Raw genomic sequence first — 25000 nt, 5'->3', positions numbered from 1 at the left:
ACTACTACTTCTATTACTTCCACCACTACTATCACTACCACTTCTGCTACTACCACCACTACCACCACTACTACCACTACTACCACTACCACTACTACTACTACTACTACTACTAGCACTACTACTGCTACTGCTACTACTACTACTACTCCTATATTATGATACTACTACTACTACTACTACTACTACTACTACTACTACTCCTATATTATCATACTACTACCACTACCACCACCACTACTACTACTACCACTTCTACTACTACTACTACTACTACTACTACTACTACTACTACTACTATTACTGATACTACTACTGATACTACTACTACTACTACTACTACTACTAGTACTACCACTACCACCACTACTATCACTACCACCACTACTACCACTACTACCACTACTACTACTACTAGCACTACTACTGCTACTACTACTACTACTCCTATATTATGATACTACTACCACTACTACTACTACTACTACTACTACTACTACTACTACTCCTATATTATCATACTACTACCACTACCACCACTACTACCACTACTGCTACTACTACTACTACTTCTAATTCTACTACTACTACTACCACTACTGCTACTACTATTACTACTACTACTACTATTACTACTACCACTACTACTACTACTACTACTACTACTCCTATATTATGATAGTTGTACTACTATACTCTACTACTGCTACTACTCCTGTATTATGATAGTTGTACTACTACACTCTACTACTACTACTACTACTACTACTCCTATATTATGATACTACTACTATTACTACTACCACTACCACTACTACTACTATTACTACAACTACTTCTACATTAGTATAACACTACCACAACTACTACTACTACTACTACTACTACTACTACTACTACTCCTATATTATGATAGTTGTACTACTTCACTATACTCTACTACTACTACTACTACTCCTATATGATACTACTACTACTACTACTACTACTACTATTATTACTACCACTACTACTACTACTACTACTACTACTACTATTACTACTGCTACTACTACATTACTATAACACTACTTCTACAACTACTACTACTACTATCGCTACTACTATTACTACTGCTTCTACTTTTATAATATTATACTGCTACATTCTATGCTGCTACTACAATACTATACAACTACTACTACATTATACTACTTCTACGATACTGTACTACTACTATGACTATTACGATAATATACTACTAATACTTCTACTGCTATGATACTGTACTACTACCACTACTACTGCTACTGATACTGCTACAAATACTATACTATAGTACTGCAATATTCTACTACTACTACTACTACTAATATGATACTATACTACTATGATTGTGCTACTACTTCTACTACTACTGTACTACTATGATACTATACTACTTCTACTACTTCTACTACTAGTGTCAAACTACTACTACAATTTTATACTACTTTGACTACTTCGCGACTATACTACTTTTACTACTACGATACTACTATGATACTATACTACGATACTACTACTACGATACTATAATACTACTTCTAATACAATACTATACTACTACTACTACGGCTACTACTACAATACAATACCAGTTGTACCACTACTACTAATGTGATACTATACAACTACTACCACTGCTACTGTGCTACTATACTACTACTACTATAATACTATATTCATACTACTATGATACTATACTACTACTACTACTACTACTACTATACTACAACTACTATGACTAATGCGATACTATACTAATACTACTATACTACTTGTACTACTACTATGGCACTATGCTACTATTTTACTACTAGTGCAACTACTCGTACGATACTATACTACTACTACTACTACTACTAGTACCACTACGATACTATAATACTACTACTAATATGATACTATACTACTATGATACTACTACTATACTACTATGCTACTACTACTACTACAGTACTATGCTACTACTACTACAACACTACTACAATACTATACTACTTCTACTGTGCTACTACTACTGCTACGGCGGTACTATACTACTTTTACTACTACGGTACTGCACTACTACTATGATACTTTACTACGATACTACTACTACGATACTATTCTACTACTACTACTAATACGATACTATACTACTACTACTACCACTACTACTTTACAATTACTACTATTGCTACTGTACTACAATACAGCTGCTATTACTGCTACTACCACGGCTACTACAATACTATACAACTACTACCACTACAATATAAAACCAGCTCTACTATACTAATTCTACAACTACAGTACTATACTACTACTACTACTACAATATTTTACTGATACAATACTATACTGCTATTACTACTGCTTTGATACTATACCACTACTACTGTGATATTTACTTCTGCTACTATACTACTATATTACTGCTACTACTGCTTCTACTATTATGGCTACTATGATGCTATACTACTACTACTATACTACAACTACTATGACACCTACGATACTATACTATTACTGCTGCTACTACTGCTACTACTATGATACTATATTACTACTAATACAACTACTCATACTGTACTACTACTACTACTATTACTACTAGTGCCACTATGATACTATAATACTACTACTACGGTACAATGCTACTACTACTACTGCTGCTGCTACTACTACAACGGTTCTGCTACTACTACTACTACTACTACTACTACTATGATACTATACTATTATGATACTACTACTATACTATTACGGTATTATGCTACGTCTATTACTACTATACTACTACAATAATATGCTACTTATACAACTACTACTGCGATACTACTATGATACTATACTACTTCTACTATTATTATAGTACTAGTCTGCAACCTTTTGTAAAACTACTCAACAAATCTACACTACAAACCAAATCTTTACCTCCCTCCCTTTCTCAGATAGCGGACCAGATGTTCTTCCATACTGACTACCGCCCGTTGATCCGGGATGTTAATAACTACGTGCTGGACGAACAGACCCAGCAGGCACCACACCTCATGCCCCCTCCCTTCCTGGTGGACGTAGACGGGAACCCCCACCCACCTCCATACCAACGCCTCGTACCCGGACGGGAGAGCTGCAGAGACCAACAGCTCATACCACAGATGGGAGTCACCTCCTCAGGTACATGTCACCTCCTCCTCCTCCTCAGGTACATGTCAGTTTGTCAGGGAGTCACCTCCTCCTCCTCCTCCTCCTCAGGTACCTCAAATCAAATCAAATTGATTTATATAGCCCTTTTTACATCAGCTGATATCTCAAAGTGCTGTACAGAAACCCAGCCTAAAACCCCAAACAGCAAGCAATGCAGGTGTAGAAGCACGGTGGCTAGGAAAAACTCCCTAGAAAGGCCAAAACCTAGGAAGAAACCTAGAGAGGAACCAGGCTATGAGGGGTGGCCAGTCCTCTTCTGGCTGTGCCGGGTGGAGATTATAACAGCACATGGCCAAGATGTTCAAATGTTCATAAATGACCAGCATGATCAAATAATAATAATCATAGTAGTTGTCGAGGGTGCAACAAGTCAGTAACACAAGAGTAAGTGTCAGTTGGCTTTTTCATAGCCGCTCCTGCTGTCTCTAGAGAGTTGAAAACAGCAGGTCTGGGACAGGTAGCACGTCCAGTGAACAGGTCAGGGTTCCAGCAGGTCTGGGACAGCAGGTCTGGGACAGGTAGCACGTCCGGTGAACAGGTCAGGGTTCCATAGCCGCAGGCAGAACAGTTGGAACTGGAGCAGCAGCACGGCCAGGTGAACTGGGGACAGCAAGGAGTCATCAAGCCAGGTAGTCCTGAGGCATGGTCCTAGGGCTCAGGTCCTCCGAGAGAGGGAAAGAAAGAGAGAAAGAGAGAATTAGAGAGAGCATATTTAAATTCACACAGGATACCGGAAAAGACAAGAGAAATACTCCAGATGTGACAGACTGACCCTAGCCCCCCGACACATAAACTACTGCAGCATAAATACTGGAGGCTGAGACAGGAGGGGTCAGGAGACACTGTGGCCCCATCCGATGAAACCCCCGGACAGGGCCAAACAGGTAGGATATAACCCCTCCCACTTTGCCAAAGCACAGCCCCCACACAACTGGAGGGATATCTCCAACCACCAACTTACCGTCCCGAGACAAGGCCGAGTATAGCCCACAAAGATCTCCGCCATGGCACAACCCAAGGGGGGGCGCCAACCCAGACAGGAAGACCACGTCAGTAACTCAACCCACTCAAGTGACGCACCCCTCCCAGGGACGGCAAGAACACCAGTAAGCCAGTGACTCAGCCCCAGTAATAGGAGTAGAGGCAGAGAATCCTAGTGAAGAGAGGGAAAACCAGCCAGGCAGAGACAGCAAGGGCGGTTTGTTGCTCCAGCCTTTCCATTCACCTTCACACCCCTGGGCTAGACTACACTTAATCATAGGACCTACTGAAGAGACGTGTCTTCAGTAAAGACTTAAAGGTTGAGACTGAGTCTGCGTCTCTCACATGGGTAGGCAGACTATTCCATAAAAATGGAGCTCTATAGGAGAAAGCCCTGCCTCCAGCTGTTTGCTTAGAAATTCTAGGAACAATTAGGAGGCCCGCGTCTTGTGACCGTAGCGTACGTGTAGGTATGTACGGCAGGACCAAATCGGAAAGATAGGTAGGAGCAAGCCCATGTAATGTTTTGTAGGTTAGCATTAAAACCTTGAAATCAGCCCTTGCAATAACAGGAAGCCAGTGTAGGGAGCCTAGCACTGGAGTAATATGATCAAATTTTTTGGATCTAGTCAGGATTCTAGCAGCCGTATTTAGCACTAACTGAAGTTTATTTAGTGCTTTATCCGGGTAGCCGGAAAGTAGAGCATTGCAGTAGTCCAGCCTAGAAGTAACAAAAGCATGGATTAATTTTTCTGCGTCATTTTTGGACAGAAAGTTTCAGATTTTTGCAATGTTACGTAGATGGACAAAAGCTGTCCTTGAAACAGTCTTGATATGTTCTTCGAAAGAGAGATCAGGGTCCAGAGTAACGCCGAGGTCCTTCACAGTTTTATTTGAGACGACTGTACAACCATCCAGATTAATTGTCAGATTCAACAGAAGATCTCTTTGTTTCTTGGGACCTAGAACAAGCAACTCTGTTTTGTCCGAGTTTAAAAGTAGAAAGTTTGCAGCCATCCACTTCCTTATGTCTGAGACACAGGCTTCTAGCGAGGGCAATTTTGGGGCTTCACCATCCGCATAGCAGTGAAATTTAACATTATGTTTTCGAATGACATCCCCAAGAGGTAAAATATATAGTGAAAACAATAGTGGTCCTAAAACGGAACCTTGAGGAACACCGAAATTTACAGTTGATTTGTCAGAGGACAAACCATTCACAGAGACAAACTGATATCTTTCCGACAGATAAGATCTAAACCAGGCCAGAACTTGTCCATGTAGACCAATTTGGGTTTCCAATCTCTCCAAAAGAATGTGGTGATCGATGGTATCAAAAGCAGCACTAAGATCTAGGAGCACGAGGACTGATGCAGAGCCTCGGTCTGACGTCATTAAAAGGTCATTTACCACCTTCACAAGTGCAGTCTCAGTGCTATGATGGGGTCTAAAACCAGACTGAAGCGTTTCGTATACATTGTTTGTCTTCAGGGAGGCAGTGAGTTGCTGCGCAACAGCTTTTTCAATTTTTTTTTAAGAAGAATGGAAGATTCGATACAGGCCGATAATTTCTGGATCAAGATTTGGCTTTTTCAAGAGAGGCTTTATTACTGCCACTTTTAGTGAGTTTGGTACACATCCGGTGGATAGAGAGCCGTTTATTATGTTCAACATAGGAGGGCCAAGCACAGAAAGCAGCTCTTTCAGTAGTTTAGTTGGAATAAGGTCCAGTATGCAGCTTGAAGGTTTAGAGGCCATGATTATTTTCATCATTGTGTCAAGAGATATAGTACTAAAACACTTTAGTGTGTCCCTTGATCCTAGATCCTGGCAGAGTTGTGCAGACTCAGGACAACGGAGCTTTGGAGGAATACGCAGATTTAAAGAGGAGTCCGTAATTTGCTTTCTAATGATCATGATCTTTTCCTCAAAGAAGTTCATGAATTCATTACTGCTGAAGTGAGAGCCATCCTCTCTTTGGGAATGCTGCTTTTTAGTTAGCTTTGCGACAGTATCAAAAATTAATTTCGGATTGTTCTTATTTTCCTCAATTAAGTTGGAAAAATAGGATGATCGAGCAGCAGTGAGGGCTCTTCGATACTGCACGGTACTGTCTTTCCAAGCTAGTCGGAAGACGTCCAGTTTGGTGTGGCGCCATTTCCGTTCCAATTTTCTGGAAGCTTGCTTCAGAGCTCGTGTATTTTCTGTATACCAGGGAGCTAGTTTCTTATGACAAATGTTTTTAGTTTTTAGGGGTGCAACTGCATCTAGGGTATTGCGCAAGGTTAAATTGAGTTCCTCAGTTAGGTGGTTAACTGATTTTTGTCCTCTGACGTCCTCGGGTAGGCAGAGGGAGTGTGGAAGGGCATCAAGGAATCTTTGGGTTGTCTGAGAATTTATAGCACAACTTTTAATGCTCCTTGGTTGGGGTCTGAGCAGATTATTTGTTGCGATTGCAAACGTAATAAAATGGTGGTCTGATAGTCCAGGATTATGAGGAAAAACATTAAGATCCACAACATTTATTCCATGGGACAAAACTAGGTCCAGAGTATGACTGTGGCAGTGAGTAGGTCCAGAGACATGTTGGACAAAACCCACTGAGTCAATGATGGCTCCGAAAGCCTTTTGGAGTGGGTCTGTGGACTTTTCCATGTGAATATTAAAGTCACCAAAATTTTGAATATTATCTGCGATGACTACAAGGTCCGATAGGAATTCAGGGAACTCAGTGAGGAACGCTGCATATGGCCCAGGAGGCCTGTAAACAGTAGCTATAAAAAGTGATTGAGTAGGCTGCATAGATTTCATGACTAGAAGCTCAAAAGACGAAAACGTCGTTGTTGTTTGTTTTTTTGTAAATTGAAATTTGCTATCATAAATGTTAGCAACACCTCCGCCTTTGCGGGATGCGCGGGGGATATGGTCACTAGTGTAACCAGGAGGTGAGGCCTCATTTAACACAGTAACTTCATCAGGCTTAAGCCATGTTTCAGTCAGGCCAATCACATCAAGATTATGATCAGTGATTAGTTCATTGACTATAACTGCCTTTGAAGTGAGGGATCTAACATTAAGTAGTCCTATTTTGAGATGTGAGGTATCACAATCTCTGTCAATAATGGCAGGGATGGAGGAGGTCTTTATACTAGTGAGATTGCTAAGGCGAACACCGCCATGTTTAGTTTTGCCCAACCTAGATCGAGGCACAGACACGGTCTCAATGGGGATAGCTGAGCTGACTACACTGACTGTGCTAGTGGCAGACTCCACTAAGCTGGCATGCTGGCTAACAGCCTGCTGCCTGGCCTGCACCCTATTTTATTGTGGAGCTAGAGGAGTTAGAGCCCTGTCTATGTTCGTAGATAAGATGAGAGCACCCCTCCAGCTAGGATGGAGTCTGTCACTCCTCAACAGGCCAGGCTTGGTCCTGTTTGTGGGTGAGTCCCAGAAAGAGGGCCAATTATCTACAAATTCTATCTTTTGGGAGGGGCAGAAAACAGTTTTCAACCAGCGATTGAGTTGTGAGACTCTGCTGTAGAGCTCATCACTCCCCCTAACTGGGAGGGGGCCAGAGACAATTAATCGATGCCGACACATCTTTCTAACTGATTTACACGCTGAAGCTATGTTGCGCTTGGTGACCTCTGACTGTTTCATCCTAACATCGTTGGTGCCGACGTGGATAACAATATCCCTATACTCTCTAGATTCAACAGTTTTAGCTTTAGCCAGCACCATCTTCAGATTAGCCTTAACGTCGGTAGCCCTGCCCCCTGGTAGACAGTGTATGATCGCTGGATGATTCGTTTTAAGTCTAATACTGCGGGTAATGGAGTCGCCAATGACTAGGGTTTTCAATTTGTCAGAGATAATGGTGGGAGCCTTCGGCGTCTTAGACCCCGTAACGGGAGGAGGAGAGACCAGAGAAGGCTCGGCCTCTGACTCCGACTCGCTTAATGGGGAGAACCGGTTGAAAGTTTCTGTCGGCTGAATAAGCAACACCGGTTGAGCATTCCTACAGCATTTACCTGTCAGTTTGTCAGGGAGTCAACTCCTTCTCCTCCTACTCCTCCTCATGTACATGTCAGTTTGTCAGGGATTCACCTCCTCCTCCTCCTCCTCCCTTCCTCCTCCTCCTCTTCCTCCCCCTCCTCCTCCTCCTCCTCTCCTCCTCCCCTCCTCCTCTCCTCTTCCTCCTCTTCCTCCTCCCCCTCCTCCTCAGGTATATGTCAGGGAGTCACCTCCTCCTCCTCCTCTTCCCCTCCTCCTCCTCCCCTCCTCCTCCTCCTCTTCCTCCTCCTCCTGTGACAATTTTTTCAGACACAAGATAGTGGTTGGCTTATCTGGATTTGCTTGACTCTTGACAGATATAGGTACTCATTTTGTGTGCAGGTGCTGTTTATATTTAGGTGCAGAAACTCTACAATAGTTTAAGCCAATATATTCTATATATTTTTGTATTAATTGAACTTGTATTTTTTCATGGGAACACACTGAGACCAGGATCTCATTTACAATGGTACCCTGAGGACGTCGATACAACACATTCAAAATAATCAATACAAATACAATCAACTACAAATGACAATCAACACCACAGCTTCAAATACAGTTACAGCATTTTACAGCAAATACAGCATTTCTGCTAAAATTCATTCAACATTAGTCCTAAACTGACCTAGAGGCACCATAGAGTCATGATGTAGGGAGTTGTGTAGGATATTAGTCCTAAACTGACCTAAAATGGGGGCCAGTAAAACTGAAAGCGGATTTACCTACATCGGTACGTACTAGTGGAACTTGGAGAGTTAACCGTCCCTGGGAACGGGTTTGGTGTCTCTCTCATATTTTATCATTTGAACATTGAAGTGACGTAGGTGGGAAGCTTGTGTAGTAGACCTTTGTAAACTAAAATAGAGTAATGAGGTGTTCTACCTGACTTTAATGAGGACCGGCCAATCTATTGATTCAGGATGAGGATCTGATTTGATTAAGATCCCCATTATCCGACGCTAATGGTGACAAGCTAGTCTTACTGGGGCTTTACACATAACGGAAAATACATTACAGACAAAAAACTGACTTTACTCTCACCTGTGGTACAGCAGACTGGTAGACGACATCCAGAGGTTAAAGAGTAGTGGCTGCTGCATTCTGGTAAATAGTGTCACCGTAGTCAAGACCTGGCTGGAAGAGGTATGATCTTCAATGAGCGTACAAAACATTATGAACACATGTTCTTTCCATGACGTATACTGGCCAGGTGAAACCAGGTGAAAGCTATGATCCCTTATTGATGTCACTTGTTAAATCCACTTCAATCAGTGTAGATGAAGGGGAGGAGATAGGTTAAAGAACGATTTGCACAATTTCTCTAAATGTATTATCCATTACTAAAGAGCAGTATGGATATATATTTAGGTCTTTTTTTAGGCTATTTGTCCATTAGGCCTATGTTATGTCCACATCAGGCATAGAAAATTCTAAATGGACTAAATGTTAACTTGTCAATGTTTTCAAAAAAAAATTCTGCACTTTCTGCTGAGCGCAAACTTGAACGTTGTGGAAATTATGTGCAACTTCCACTGCACGTTTACTGAGGCTGTACCTTCTTTAAGTTACAGTTTTAACAGTGGCCAAGTAGGCTATTGTGTCTATTTGATCATAATGTAGGCCTACCAGAGGGGCTTACCATCAAAAACAATGCAGAAAATGCATCCCATAATATTTTAACATGGAAATAGCTGTTCTATCATTCAGCCTACAGTAGCAGCAAATGTGTGGTGTTCAATGTAGGCCTTTTTGTAAGAAAAAATGCAGGGCTTGACATTAATCTGTTTATCCACTTGTCCTTCAGACAAAGAGGTGACTGACATTGTAGTTGTTTGATGCAAGAAACCACTTTACAAAATAAAATTAATTATTATTCTCATACCATTATTACAGAGAATCAGACAAATTATGCTTCCCTCTGCCTATTGGTTACTTAGTTTATTCAAGCCTGTCTCAAAATACAACTCTGCCCCTTTAAGACAAAAAAAACTCTTTACCTGACTCGCTTTTCAAAAAAGAAACACGTTTTGTGCTCTTGTAGGAAGCAATCACTCCCCTATTGCTGACTACAAATGATCTATAACTGGGCTAATAACTCACTAACTAGCAAAGGATATGAACAAAACATGCACACGTGGCTACATGCAGCTCTCACTTTGATCTCAAAACAAGTGCATCTACTCATGACTGCTCATGCTGTAAACACAGTCCAGTTCAAGATCCGTATATGGCAATGGTCTATTTGCATATAGGCATACTGCAGCTCTGATTGATTATGCGTGTCAATGCAATAGAATCCGACTCCAATGTGTTCTGCCTACAACAAAATATATTGCATAGTTAATTTTGTTTCTGTATTTTGCATGGAAAGTGGCTAATATTACATTGATTTGATCACAATTGCCACAGTAAAGGGAAACATTGAACATGTTAGGGATCCCTTCATTCCCGCTCGATTGATTTGACAACATCCAGTGAAATTGCAGCGCGCCTCATTCAAAAACAGAAATACTCATAATAAGAATTCACAAAACATACATGTAATACATCACAATAAAGCTTAACTTCTTGTTAATCCAGCCACAGTGTCAGATTTCAAAAAGGCTTTACTGCGAAAGCAGACCATGTGATTATCTGAGGGCAGCAACCCGCATACAAACACATGAAAATCATATTTCAACCAGCCAGGTGCGACACAAAAGTCAGAAATAACGATATAATTCATGCCTTACCTTTGAAGATCTTCTGTTGACACTCCAAAATGTCCCTGAAACATCACAAATGGTCCTTTTGTTCGATAAATTCCTTCTTTATATCCCCAAAATGTCCATTTATTTGGCGCGTTTGATTCAGAAAATACACCGGTTCCAACTCGCCCAACATGACTACAAAGTATCTAATAAGTTACCTGTGAACTTGGTCCAAACATTTCAAACAACTTTCCTAATCCAACCTTAGGTATCCTAAAACGTAAATAATTGATACAATTTAAGACGGGATATACTGTGTTCAATACCGGATGAAAACAAAGTGAAACGCGTTCCAGGTCGCACACACCAAAATACTTGAGTCCCTCTGAGTGACACATGGAAAGAACAGGACTACTTCTTCATTTCTCAAAAGAAAAACATCAACCAATTTCTAAAAACTGTTGACATCTAGTGGAAGCCATAGGAACTGAAAGCAGATTCCTATGAAAAAGGGCTTACCATAGAAAACTAATGGAAAACACATTGACCTCAACATTTTTTTCCCCTGGATGGATCGTGCCGGGGTTTCACCTGCCAAATCAGTTCTGTTATACTCACAGACATTATTCAAACAGTTTGAGAAACTTCAGAGTGTTTTCTACCAAATCTACCAATTATATGCATATCCTAGCTTCTGGGCCTGAGTAGCAGGCAGTTTACTTTGGGCATGCTTTTCATCCGGATGTGAAAATGCTGCCCCCTATCCCAAAGAGGTTTTAACAGGGAAAACTCTAGAACAGTTATCAACTTTTTTTGAGTCAAGATCACTTTGAGTCAAAATATAAGCAGAGATCTACCGCTCAGATTTGTTTTAACATGACTTAGAAAATGTAAGCCTTTGCAACATTAACCAATTAAAAACACTGTAGCAATGAGCTTTATGCAGTAAGCTATAGGCCCATTACATTATCACTGCATACTGGCTTTGCTTGAATTTCCCTGCCAATGCATTGTTGTTCCGGACCTTTTTTGAAATTATATTTCAAAATTTGAGGTAGGCTATATGATCACACGGGTAATTGACCCACTGTTGTATTACTTGTGAGGCACAGCTTAGTGAGCATACATTTAAATTATAACTTTTTTTTTTTTTTTTACTGGGCTGATGGTGCCTGCATCTGATGGTCAGCCTTACCAGAGGGGGAGAGCAGCAGACTGAGGCTCCATCTCTCAACATCCCTCCGCTCTGCCTTTCCACTGACCATTTAAATAATTACTTTCCGTCTCTCAACATCCCTCCACTCTGCCTTTCCACTGACCATTTAAATAATTACTTTCCGTCTCTCAACATCCCTCCACTCTGCCTTTCCACTGACCATTTAAATAATTACTTTCCGTCTCTCAACATCCCTCCACTCTGCCTTTCCACTGACCAAAAAAGGAACACAGTCTTCCGGCTGATGACGAAACTCGAGTCGTAACGCCTCATGCACAAATTAATGTTGTTACTCCTGTGAATATTCCTCGATATCAAAAAACACCTGAGCCGTAAGCCTATAGATAGACTTTCCCACTCACTTATTCATTCATTAGTGCTACAGTGCTTGTTGTAGCGCTGAGTGGAAATAGGAAGAATGCACATTTTATGGGTTTATAAAAGTGTTGAATACAAACTGTTGACAGTGCTGAGTAAGAACTGAAACATGAAGTCACTCATAAAAACAGCAGCTCTTTGCTGTATTCGTTGACAGTCTCTATTCGTGGTTTTAAACGTTTTGAAATCTCACAGTATCAACTTTGCTATAGCTTTCATTATGGCTGCTACGTTACTGCAGACACAGTCATCTGAGCCATCTGATTGGCCAGCGGTTGACTTGCTCTCTGGGCCCACCGGGAAGGCAGAGTTTGTACCTTCAGACACATTAAATGGTTCAAAATGGCAACAGTTCGCCTACCTGGCATGCAGCCCGACCGCCAACAGCCCGAGATGTTACGTCCAAATGGTACACGTTAGTCTGGAACGTACAAAATCAGGATGTTATGTCCGTTTGCCACATATTATCATAGGAAGTCAGGTTGCAAAACCAAAAGTCAGTGAACCATGTCCAAATGGCCAATATAATGTCTAAATGTCCAAACAAAAAATACACACAATCTAGTAAAGGAATGGAATAAGAATATATAAGTGTAAAATGAATGGATGAGCAGCGACAGATCGGCTAAGATGCAATAGATAGTAAAGAATAGAGAGTGAAGGATACAGGATACAGTATATACATATGAGATGAGTAATGCGACACATGTAAACATTATTCAAGTGGCATTATTAAAGTGACTAGTGTTCCATTTATTAAAGTGGCCAATGATATCAAGTCTGTAGCTAGGCAGCCGCCTATGGCTGTTTAACAGTCTGATGGCTTTGAGATAGAAGCTTTTTTTATTTATTTTTTCATCTCTCTGTCCCAGCATTGATGCACCTGTACTGATCTCACCTTCTGGATGAAATCAGGGTGAACAGGCAGTGGCTCGGGTGGTTGTTGCCAGCCTGTGACATCGGGTGGTGTAGGTGTCCTGGAGGGCAGGTAGTTTGCCCCCGGTGATGCGTTGTGCAGACCTTACCTCCCTCTGGAGAGTCTTGCGGTTGTGGGTGGAGCAGCTGCCGTACCAGGCAGTGATACAGCCCAACAGGATGCTCTCGATTGTGCATCTGTAAGAGTATGTGAGGGTTTTCAGTGATAAGCCACATTTTTTCAGCCTCCTAAGGTTGAAGAGGCACTGTTGCACCTTCTTCACCACCTGTTGTGTCGTCTGCAAACTTGATGACTGAGTTGGAGGCGTGCTTGGCCTAGCAGTCGTGGGTGAACAGGGAGTACAGGAGGGAGCTGAGAACGCACCCTTGTGGGGCCCCAGTGTTGAGGATCAGTGGGGTGGAGATGTTGTTTCCTACCTTCACCACCTGGAGGCGTGCCATCAGGAAGTCCAGGATCCAGTTGCACAGGGCGGGGTTCAGACCCAGGGCCTCAAGCTTAGTGATGAGTTTGGAGGGTACTATGTTGTTGAATGCTGAGCTGTAGTCAGTGAACAGTATTCTTATATAGGTATTCCTCTTGTCCAGATGGGATAGGGCAGTGTTCAGTGTGATGGCGATTGGATCGTCTGTGGACCTATTCGGGGTGGTAAGCAAATTAAAGTGTGTCTAGGGTGTCAGGTAAGGTAGAGGTGATATGATCCTTGACTAGTCTCTCAAAGCACTTCATGATGTCAGAAGTGAGTGCTACGGGGCGATAGTCATTTAGTTCAGTTACCTTAGCTTTCTTGGGAACAGGAACAATGGTGGACACCTTGAAGCAAGTAGGGACAGCAGACTGGGATAGGGATTGATTGAAAGCGCGCAAAGAAGTTCTTTAATTTGTCTGGAAGCAAGACGTCGATGTCCGCGATGGTGTTGGTTTTCTTTATGTAATCCGTGATTGTCTGTAGACCCTGCCACATACGTCTCCTGTCTGAGCCGTTGAATTGCGACTCCACTTTGTCTCTGTACTGATGTTTTGCCTGTTTCATTGCCTTACGGAGGGAATAACTACACTGTTTGTATTCGGTCATGTTTCCAGTCGCCTTGCCATGATTAAATGCGGTGGTACGTGCTTTCTGTTTTGAAACCCATTAAAAACCTGTGGTTTGAATTGAAAAGGTCAGTCCTTAAGCACAGACAAAGGATATGAAGGATCTGGAAGGAGTCTGTATGGAGGAATGGTCTGAGATCCCTCCCAAGGTGTCTGTATGGAGGACTGGTCTGAGATCCCTCCCAAGGTGTTCTGTATGGAGGACTGGTCTGAGATCCCTCCCAAGGTGTTCTGTATGGAGGAATGGTCTGAAATCCCTCCCAAGGTGTTCTGTATGGAGGAATGGTCTAAGATCCCTCCCAAGGTGTTCTGTATGGAGGAATGGTCTGAGATCCCTCCCAAGGTGTTCTGTATGGAGGACTGGTCTGAGATCCCTCCCAAGGTGTTCTGTATGGAGGAATGGTCTAAGATCCCTCCCAAGGTGTTCTGTATGGAGGAATGGTCTGAGATCCCTCCCAAGGTGTTCTGTATGGAGGAATGGTCTGAGATCCCTCCCAAGGTGTTCTGTATGGAGGACTGGTCTGAGATCCCTCCCAAGGTGTTCTGTATGGAGGAATGGTCTGAAATCCCTCCCAAGGTGTTCTGTATGGAGGAATGGTCTAAGATCCCTCCCAAGGTGTTCTGTATGGAGGACTGGTCTGAGATCCCTCCCAAGGTGTTCTGTATGGAGGAATGGTCTGAGATCCCTCCCAAGGTGTTCTGTATGGAGGAATGGTCTGAGATCCCTCCTAATGTGTTCTGTATGGAGGAATGGTCTGAGATCCCTCCTAATGTGTTCTGTATGGAGGAATGGTCTAAGATCCCTCCCAAGGTGTTCTGTATGGAGGAATGGTCTAAGATCCCTCCCAAGGTGTTCTGTATGGAGGAATGGTCTGAGATCCCTCCTAATGTGTTCTGTATGGAGGAATGGTCTAAGATCCCTCCCAATGTTCTCCAACTCATAAAACATTTTATGAAAAGGCTCAGTGCCGTTATCCTCAAGGTGAGGTATTGAAAGGTATTGAAAAGAGGTGTCAATCATTTTGATTACTTGTTATACAAAATCTCCTTATAATGCATTTGCATTGGTATAATATAATTTCCATGTTTTGGAGCAATATTGCTCACTATTTGAATGATTTATTTTGTCAATAATTATGGACCCCACTGTATATATTAACACATGTCTCTCTCTGTGTCTTTGTGTGTCTCTCTTTCTCTCTCTGTGTGTGTCTCTCTGTCTCTCTCTCCCTCTCTCTTTCTGCCTCTCTCTCTCTCTTTCTCCCTCTCTCTCTCTCTCTCTCTCTCTCTCTCTCTCTCTCTCTCTCTCTGTCTCTGTCTCTCTCTGTCTCTCTCTCTCTGTCTCTCTCTCTGTCTCTCTCTCTCTGTCTCTCTCTGTCTCTCTCTCTCTTGCTCTGTCTCTCTCTCTCTGTCTCTCTCTCTCTCTCTCTCTCTCTCTGTGTCTCTCTCTCTCTCTTTCTCTCTCTCTGTCTCTCTCTCTGTCTCTGTCTCTCTCTGTGTCTCTCTCTGTTTCTCTCTCTCTCTGTGTCTCTCTCTGTGTCTCTCTCTCTGTCTCTCTCTCTCTGTCTCTCTCTCTCTGTGTCAGGCCTGAACCAGGTGGTCAGTGAACAGGCTGTTGAAGGAGCCTCTCCTCTAGACAACATGATTCACAGACTTCAGCAGGAGCAGGACCAGAGACTGTCTACCGACACACACAACAGAGGTAAACACACACAGACGCACAAACACACCAGGGCTAGCCTGAGACAGTTCATTATTTGAGTCAAGCCTTTACACCCAGTTGCTTCAACATAAGACTAAAATTGGATACCTTTTGGTGCTAACCGTACCCCCCCCCCCCCCCTCTCCAGAGGTTCACTCCCCCCCCAATGTGGGTCTGCGTCGCAGCGGTCAGATCGAGGGGGTGAGACAGATGCACAGCAACGCCCCCCGGAGCCAGATGGCCACAGAGACAGACCTGGTAGCATGGAGCAGGAGGGTCCTGGTCCCTGAGCTGGGGACCGCTGAGCTCAGGTAACTAAACACAATACAGACCTGGTAGCATGGAGCAGGAGGGTCCTGGTCCCTGAGCTGGGGTCCGCTGAGCTCAGGTAACTAAACACAATACAGACCTGGTAGCATGGAGCAGGAGGGTCCTGGTCCCTGAGCTGGGGAACGCTGAGCTCAGGTAACTAAACACAATACAGACCTGGTAGCATGGAGCAGGAGGGTCCTGGTCCCTGAGCTGGGGGAAGCTGAGCTCAGGTAACTAAACACAATACAGACCTGGTAGCATGGAGCAGGAGGGTCCTGGTCCCTGAGCTGGGGGAAGCTGAGCTCAGGTAACTAAACACGGCCTCCCGAGAGGCGCAGTGGTCTAAGGTACTGCATCGCAGGGCTAGCTGTGCCACCAGAGATTCTGGGGTCGAGTCCAGGCTCTGTCGCAGCCGGGCCGCGAACGGGAGACCCATGGGGCGGCGCAGCGTCGTCCGGGTTAGGGGAGGGTTTGGCCGGGCAGGGATGTTCTTGTCCCATTGCGCACTAGCGATGGCCGGGCGCAGTGCACGCAGACACGGTCGCCAGGTGCACGGTGTTTCCTCTGACACGTTGGTGCGGCTGGCTTCCCGGGTTAAGTGGGCGTTGTGTCAAGAAGCAGTGCGGCTTGGTTGGGTTGTGTTTCGGAGGACGCACGACTCTCGACCTTCGCCTCTCTAGAGTCCGTACGGGAGTTGCAGCGATGAGACAAGACTGTAACTACCAATTGGAAACCACGAAATTGGGGAGAAAAAAGGGGTAAAACAAAATAAAGTAATAAAATCAAATCAAAAACACACCTAAACGCACACAGAGAACTGGTCCTCAAAAGTGTGTGTGTGTGTGTGTGTGTGTGTGTGTGTGTGTGTGTGTGTGTGTGTGTGTGTGTGTGTGTGTGTGTGTGTGTGTGTGTGTGTGTGTGTGTGTGTGTGTGTGTGTGTGTGTGTGTGTGTGTGTGCGTGCGTGCGTGCGTGCGTGCGTGCGTGCGTGCGTGCGTGTAGGAAACAGCTGGACTGGAGGGAGGCTAAAGGAGAGGAGGAGATCAGTGTCTACAGATCAGAGAGGAGACGACACACTGCCCACCTTCACAGAGAGAGCAAGGTATCACTCACTGCCCACCTTCACAGAGAGAGCAAGGTATCACACACTGTCCACCTTCACAGGGAGAGCAAGGTATCACTCACTGTCCACCTTCACAGAGAGAGCAAGGTATCACTCACTGTCCACCTTCACAGAGAGATCAAGGTATCACTCACTGGTTACCTTCACAGAGAGAGCAAGGTATCACACACTGTCCACCTTCACAGAGAGAGCAAGGTATCACACACTGTCCACCTTCACAGAGAGAGCAAGGTATCACTCACTGCCCACCTTCACAGAGAGAGCAAGGTATCACACACTGTCCACCTTCACAGAGAGAGCAAGGTATCACACACCTCTCAAGCAAGATACATAAAGTTCCTATTTTCTCTTTGTCTTTTGTCAGGTTTCCTCTCCAGACTGTGTAGGGGTGGAGGAGGGGAGGAGGAGTCATGGTAACCATGGCTACCAGACGCGTGCGGCTGTGGAGGAGACGAGTCGTCACAGCGCTGAGATTGCTGATGATGACGACAACAACAGCATCTCAGAGGTACGGCCTGTTGTTGTGAACCTAGAGGCCTGTTGTTGTGAACCTAGAGGCCTGTTGTTGTGAACCTAGAGGCCTGTTGTTGTGAACCTAGAGGTCTGTTGTTGTGAACCTAGAGGCCTGTTGTTGTGAACCTAGAGGCCTAGAGGCATGTTGTTGTGACCCTAGAGGCCTGTTGTTGTGAACCTAGAGGCCTGTTGTTGTGAACCTAGAGGCCTGTTGTTGTGAACCTAGAGGCCTGTTGTTGTGAACCTAGAGGTCTGTTGTTGTGAACCTAGAGGTCTGTTGTTGTGAACCTAGAGGCCTAGAGGCATGTTGTTGTGAACCTAGAGGCCTGTTGTTGTGAACCTAGAGGTCTGTTGTTGTGAACCTAGAGGCCTGTTGTTGTGAACCTAGAGGTCTGTTGTTGTGAACCTAGAGGCCTGTTAAAACTATGACCTTTTCTGTTCCAGCTTTAAATGAAGAACAGCTTATAAAGGCTTCGTAAAGCCTTCATAAAGTCTTCATGAACACTACACATGTTACAAATCATCTATAACCATATATTATGCTTTATAAAGGGTTGATAAATGTATCATAACTGTGTGACATAACCCACTGTGTTGAATATGATATAAGCATGTGCTTTATAAAGGGTGGCATAAGCACTGCTTAATAAAGGCCTTATAAGTCATATTAAATTGAGGCTTCACAAAGCGTCATACATCTTGGAGGAGCATTGCAACAACGGATAGAGGGCTCGATTCCCGGGAAGAAATGAATTCACGCATGAATGCATTCGCTTTGGATGAAAGTGTCTGCTAAATCGTATGTATTATATGACTATAAAACGTTTCTAGGATGGCCCAGCTTCTTTCCCTCTTGGGTGCATAGACAATATTGGACCTGACTTCAACTTCCCCCACAATGCTGTGCTGCAGGATGACAACACTTTAGTCTGACCTTTTTCAATATTTTTAAACCTTTTCAATCTGTTCAGACCTTTTCAATCTGTTAAAACCTTTTCAATCTGTTTAGACCTTTTCAATCTGTTCAGACCTTTTCAATCTGTTCAGACCTTTTCAATCTGTTCAGACCTTTTCAATCTTTTTAAACCTTTTCAATCTGTTCAGACCTTTTCAATCTTTTTAAACCTTTTCAATCTGTTCAGACCTTTTCAATCTGTTCAGACCTTTTCAATCTTTTTAAACCTTTTCAATCTGTTCAGACCTTTTCAATCTGTTTAAACCTTTTCAATCTGTTCCCTACTTCTTTTCCCCCCCAAATTCCATTCTCCTCTGGGTTTTTTCACGGTTTTTGTTCAGGTTTTCCCCAAATCGATTGGACACACTTGTCTATATATGATACCACAGTTGACAGTGCATGTCAGAGCAAAAACCAAGCTATGAGGTCGAAGGAATTGTCCGCAGAGCTCCGAGATAGGATTGTGTCAAGGCACAGATCTTGGGAAGGGTACCAAAACATTTCTGCAGCATTGAAGTTCCCCAAGAACATAGTGGCCTACATTTTTCTTAAATGGAAGGAGTTTGGAACCACCAAGACTCTTCCTAGAGCTGGCCGTCTGGTCAAACTGAGCAATCGGGGGAGAAGGGCCTTGGTCAGGGAGGTGGCCAAGAACCCAATGGTCACTCTGACAGAGCTCTAGAGTTCCTCTGTGGAGATGGTTGTCCTTCTGGAAGGTTCTCCATCTCTGCAGCACTCCACCAATCAGACCTTTATGGTAGAGGCCAGATGGAAGCCACTCTTCAGTAAAAGGCACATTACAGCCCGCTTGGAGTTTGCCAAAAGGCACATAAAGGACTCTCAGACCATGACAAACAAGATTCTCTGGTCTGATGAAACCAAGATTTAACTCTTTGGCCTGAATGCCAAATGTCACATCTGGAGGAAAACTGGCACCATCCCTACGGTGAAGCATGGTGGTGGCAGCATCATGCTGTGGGGATGTTTTTCAGTGGCAGGGACTGGGAGACTAGTCAGGATCAAGGCAAAGATGAACGGAGCAAAGTACAGAGAGATCCTTGATGAAAACCTGCTCCAGAGCGCTCAGGACCTCAGACTGGGGCGAAGGTTCACCTTCTAACAGGACAACGACCCTAAGCACACAGCCAAGACAACACAGGGGTGACTTCGGGACAAATCTGAATGTCGTTGAGTGGTCCAGCCAGAGCCCGGACTTAAACCTGATTGAACATCTCTTGAGAGATCTGAAAATAGCTGTGCAGCGACGCTCCCATCCAACCTGACAGAGCTTGAGAGGATCTGCAGAGAAGAATAGAAGAAACTCCTCAAATACAGGTGTGCCAAGCTTGTAGCATCATACCCAAGACTCAAGGCTGTAATCGCTGCCAAAGGTGCTTCCACAAAGTACAGAGTAAAAGGTCTGAATACTTATGTAAATGTGATTGTATTTTTTTTTTTACAAATATAAAGGTGCAAAAAATTATGGGGTATTGTGTGTAGATTGATGAGGGGAAAAAACTATTTAAAAGTTAAAGACCTGACTGGGTCCAGCACCGTGTGGTATGACTCATTATATTGTTGTTAAAGACCTGACTGGGTCCAGCACCGTGTGGTATGACTCATTATATTGTTGTTAAAGACCTGACTGGGTCCAGCACCGTGTGGTATGACTCATTATATTGTTGTGTTTCTGTAGGTTGGGGGGCTTTCATCAAGGTTAGTGTTTCTGTAGGTTGGGGGCTTTCATCAAGGTGTTTCTATAGGTTGGGGGCTTTCATCAAGGTTAGTGTTTCTGTAGGTTGGGGGGCTTTCATCAAGGTAAGTGTTTCTGTAGGTTAGGGGCTTTCATCAAGGTTAGTGTTTCTGTAGGTTGGGGGCTTTCATCAAGGTTAGTGTTTCTGTTGGTTGGGGGGCTTTCATCAAGGTTAGTGTTTCTATAGGTTGGGGGGCTTTCATCAAGGTTAGTGTTTCTATAGGTTGGGGGCTTTCATCAAGGTAAGTGTTTCTGTAGGTTGGGGGCTTTCATCAAGGTTAGTGTTTCTGTAGGTTGGGGCTTCCATCAAGGTTAGTGTTTCTGTAGGTTGGGGGGCTTTCATCAAGGTTAGTGTTTCTTTAGGTTGGGGGCTTTCATCAAGGTTAGTGTTTCTTTAGGTTGGGGGCTTTCATCAAGGTTAGTGTTTCTTTAGGTTGGGGGCTTTCATCAAGGTTAGTGTTTCTTTAGGTTGGGGGCTTTCATCAAGGTGTTTCTATAGGTTGGGGGCTTTCATCAAGGTAAGTGTTTCTGTAGGTTAGGGGCTTTCATCAAGGTTAGTGTTTCTGTACGTTGGGGGCTTTCATCAAGGTTAGTGTTTCTGTTGGTTGGGGGGCTTTCATCAAGGTTAGTGTTTCTATAGGTTGGGGGGGCTTTCATCAAGGTTAGTGTTTCTATAGGTTGGGGGCTTTCATCAAGGTTAGTGTTTCTGTAGGTTGGGGGCTTTCATCAAGGTTAGTGTTTCTGTAGGTTGGGGGCTTCCATCAAGGTTAGTGTTTCTGTAGGTTGGTGGGCTTTCATCAAGGTTAGTGTTTCTGTAGGTTGGGGGCTTTCATCAAGGTTAGTGTTTCTTTAGGTTGGGGGCTTTCATCAAGGTTAGTGTTTCTTTAGGTTGGGGGCTTTCATCAAGGTTAGTGTTTCTTTAGGTTGGGGGGCTTTCATCAAGGTTTGTGTTTCTGTAGGTTGAGGGGCTTTCATCAAGGTTAGTGTTTCTTTAGGTTGGGGGCTTTCATCAAGGTTAGTGTTTCTTTAGGTTAGGGGCTTTCATCAAGGTTAGTGTTTCTATAGGTTGGGGGCTTTCATCAAGGTTAGTGTTTCGTTAGGTTGGGGGCTTTCATCAAGGTTAGTGTTTCTGTAGGTTGGGGGCTTTCATCAAGGTTAGTGTTTCTGTAGGTTGGGGGGCTTTCATCAAGGTTAGTGTTCCTTTAGGTTGGGGGCTTTCATCAAGGTTAGTGTTTCGTTAGGTTGGGGGGCTTTCATCAAGGTTAGTGTTCCTTTAGGTTGGGGGGCTTTCATCAAGGTTAGTGTTCCTTTAGGTTGGGGGCTTTCATCAAGGTGTTTCTTTAGGTTGGGGGCTTTCATCAAGGTTAGTGTTCCTTTAGGTTGGGGGGCTTTCATCAAGATTAGTGTTCCTTTAGGTTGGGGGGCTTTCATCAAGATTAGTGTTCCTTTAGGTTGGGGGCTTTCATCAAGGTTAGTGTTTCTGTGTGTTAGGGGCTTTCATCAAGGTTAGTGTTTCTGTTGGTTAGGGGCTTTCATCAAGGTTAGTGTTTCTATAGGTTGGGGGCTTTCATCAAGGTTAGTGTTTCTGTTGGTTAGGGGCTTTCATCAAGGTTAGTGTTTCTGTAGGTTGGGGGGCTTTCATCAAGGTTAGTGTTTCTATAGGTTGGGGGCTTTCATCAAGGTTAGTGTTTCGATAGGTTGGGGGGCTTTCATCAAGGTTAGTGTTTCTATAGGTTGGGGGGCTTTCATCAAGGTTAGTGTTTCTTTAGGTTGGGGGCTTTCATCAAGGTTAGTTTTTCTGTAGGTTGGGGGCTTTCATCAAGGTTAGTGTGTCTGTAGGTTGGGGGGCTTTCATCAAGGTTAGTGTTTCTATAGGTTGGGGGCTTTCATCAAGGTGTTTCTGTAGGTTGGGGGCTTTCATCAAGGTGTTTCTTTAGGTTGGGGGCTTTCATCAAGGTGTTTCTTTAGGTTGTGGGCTTTCATCAAGGTGTTTCTGTAGGTTAGGGGCTTTCATCAAGGTGTTTCTTTAGGTTGGGGGCTTTCATCAAGGTGTTTCTTGGTGTAATACCTTTCTTGTAGTGACCTTACTGAGTAAAGTACTGGTCATCACCACTACTTAACACAGTCAGAAAGTCATAATGATGGCTAAACCCATTAGCACAATCTATCTCATAAACATTTGATTTGAAACCTCACCCAAACTAATGAAGGCCAAGTTGGATGCGTTGTTCCACCAGGCCTTCCGCACATGTGGGTGGAGGTGTCTGGGAAGGAGATTAGGTGTAATGTGACTAACATCACTTTAGAGAGTATGCCATCATTCGGCCCACCCTTTATTAAGCTCATGTTTATTTAGTATTCAACATAGTGGTAATGTCACACAGTTATGCCACATTTATCAACCCTTTATAAAGCATGACATACTGTTTATACATGCTTTGTAAAAAATGTACTGTATGTCGTGCTTATGAAGGTGAAATCTCCTTTTTTCACTCCCCTTGTCTCTCTCCCCCTCTCTTTCTCTCTCTGTCTTCATTTATATCACCCTCCTCCCTTTCCTCCCCCCTCTCCTCTGCCCCCCACTCCTCCCTCTCCCTCCTCTCCCCCCCTCCTCTCTCCCCTCTCCTCTGCCCCCCACTCCTCCCTCACCCTCCTCCCTTTCCTCCCCGTCTCTCCCCCCCTCCTCTCCCCTCTCCCCTCCTCCTCTCCCCCTCCTCTCCCCCTCCTCCCTCTCCCTCCTCCTCTCCCCCTCCTCTCCCTCTCCCTCCTCCTCTCCCCCTCCTCCCTCTCCCTCCTCTCCTCTGCCCCCCACTCCTCCCTCACCCTCCTCCCTTTCCTCCCCGTCTCTCCCCCCTCCTCTCCCCTCCTCCTCTCCTTCTCCTCTCCCTCCTCCCTCTCCCTCCTCCTCTCCCCCCTCCTCTCCCTCTCCCTCCTCCTCTCCCCCTCCTCTCCCCCTCCTCTCCCTCTCCCTCCTCCTCTCCCCCCTCCTCTCCCTCTCCCTCCTCCTCTCCCCCTCCTCTCTCCCCCCTCCTCCCTCTCCCTCCAGGGAGAGGTAGATGTTCATCCTAACCCTGTGAATGGGAACTCTTCAGAGGAGGAGAAGGAGGAAGAGGAGAAGGAGAAGGAGCCCTGGCCTGAAGACCACAGCAGCTCCAGGTAGGAACCAACACAGACCACAGCAGTGACTACTTTGATTACTTTGTTGCTATAGTAACTACTCTGATTACTTTGTTGCTATAGTAACGACTATGATTACTTTGTTGCTATAGTGACTACTCTGATTACTTTGTTGCTATAGTGACTACTCTGATTACTTTGTTGCTATAGTGACTACTCTGATTAATTTGTTGCTATAGTGACCACTCTGATTACTTTGTTGCTATAGTGACTACACTGATTAATTTGTTGCTATAGTGACTACTCTGATTAAATTGTTGCTATAGTGACTACTCTGATTAATTTGTTGCTATAGTGACTACTCTGATTAATGTGTTGCTATAGTGACTACTCTGATTACTTTGTTGCTATAGTGACTACTCTGATTACTTTGTTGCTATAGTGACTACTCTGATTAATTTGTTGCTATAGTGACTACTCAAATTACTTTGTTGTTATAGTGACCACTCTGATTACTTTGTTGCTATAGTGACTACTCTGATTAATGTGTTGCTATAGTGACTACTCTGATTAATGTGTTGCTATAGTGACTACTCTGATTACTTTGTTGCTATAGTGACTACTCTGATTAATTTGTTGCTGTCGTGACTACTTGTATTCATCTGATGCTATAGTGACTACTTGTATTCATCTGTTGCTATAGTGACTACTTTGACTCACTCTAATTAATATGATATTCATATAGTGACTATGATATTCATACGGTGACTGATATTCATATAGTGATTGATATTCATATAGTGACTGATATTCATATAGTGACTATGATATTCATATGGTGACTGATATTCATATAGTGACTGATATTCATATGGTGACTGATATTCATATAGTAACTGATATTCATATAGTGACTGATATTCATATAGTGACTGATATTCATATGGTGACTTATATTCATGTG

General features: G+C 43.8%; 1 protein-coding gene across 2 annotated transcripts in view; it reads left to right on the top strand.

The window, feature by feature from the left end:
- Positions 1-25000, top strand: part of phip (PHIP subunit of CUL4-Ring ligase complex) — a 122237-nt gene that overhangs the window by 68256 nt on the left and 28981 nt on the right. For both annotated transcript variants that reach the window (XM_045695488.1, XM_045695487.1), the window contains exons 18-23: positions 2958-3183; positions 16149-16265; positions 16414-16576; positions 17578-17677; positions 18063-18206; positions 23966-24075. In XM_045695488.1, the coding sequence (XP_045551444.1) occupies positions 2958-3183; positions 16149-16265; positions 16414-16576; positions 17578-17677; positions 18063-18206; positions 23966-24075 (860 nt within the window). The remainder of the gene's footprint in view (positions 1-2957; positions 3184-16148; positions 16266-16413; positions 16577-17577; positions 17678-18062; positions 18207-23965; positions 24076-25000) is intronic.

The sequence above is a fragment of the Salmo salar genome, chromosome ssa15 (genome assembly GCF_905237065.1).
Source record: "Salmo salar chromosome ssa15, Ssal_v3.1, whole genome shotgun sequence".
Classification (NCBI taxonomy): Eukaryota; Metazoa; Chordata; class Actinopteri; order Salmoniformes; family Salmonidae; genus Salmo; species Salmo salar.
This window is presented reverse-complemented; position numbering and strand designations above follow the sequence as displayed.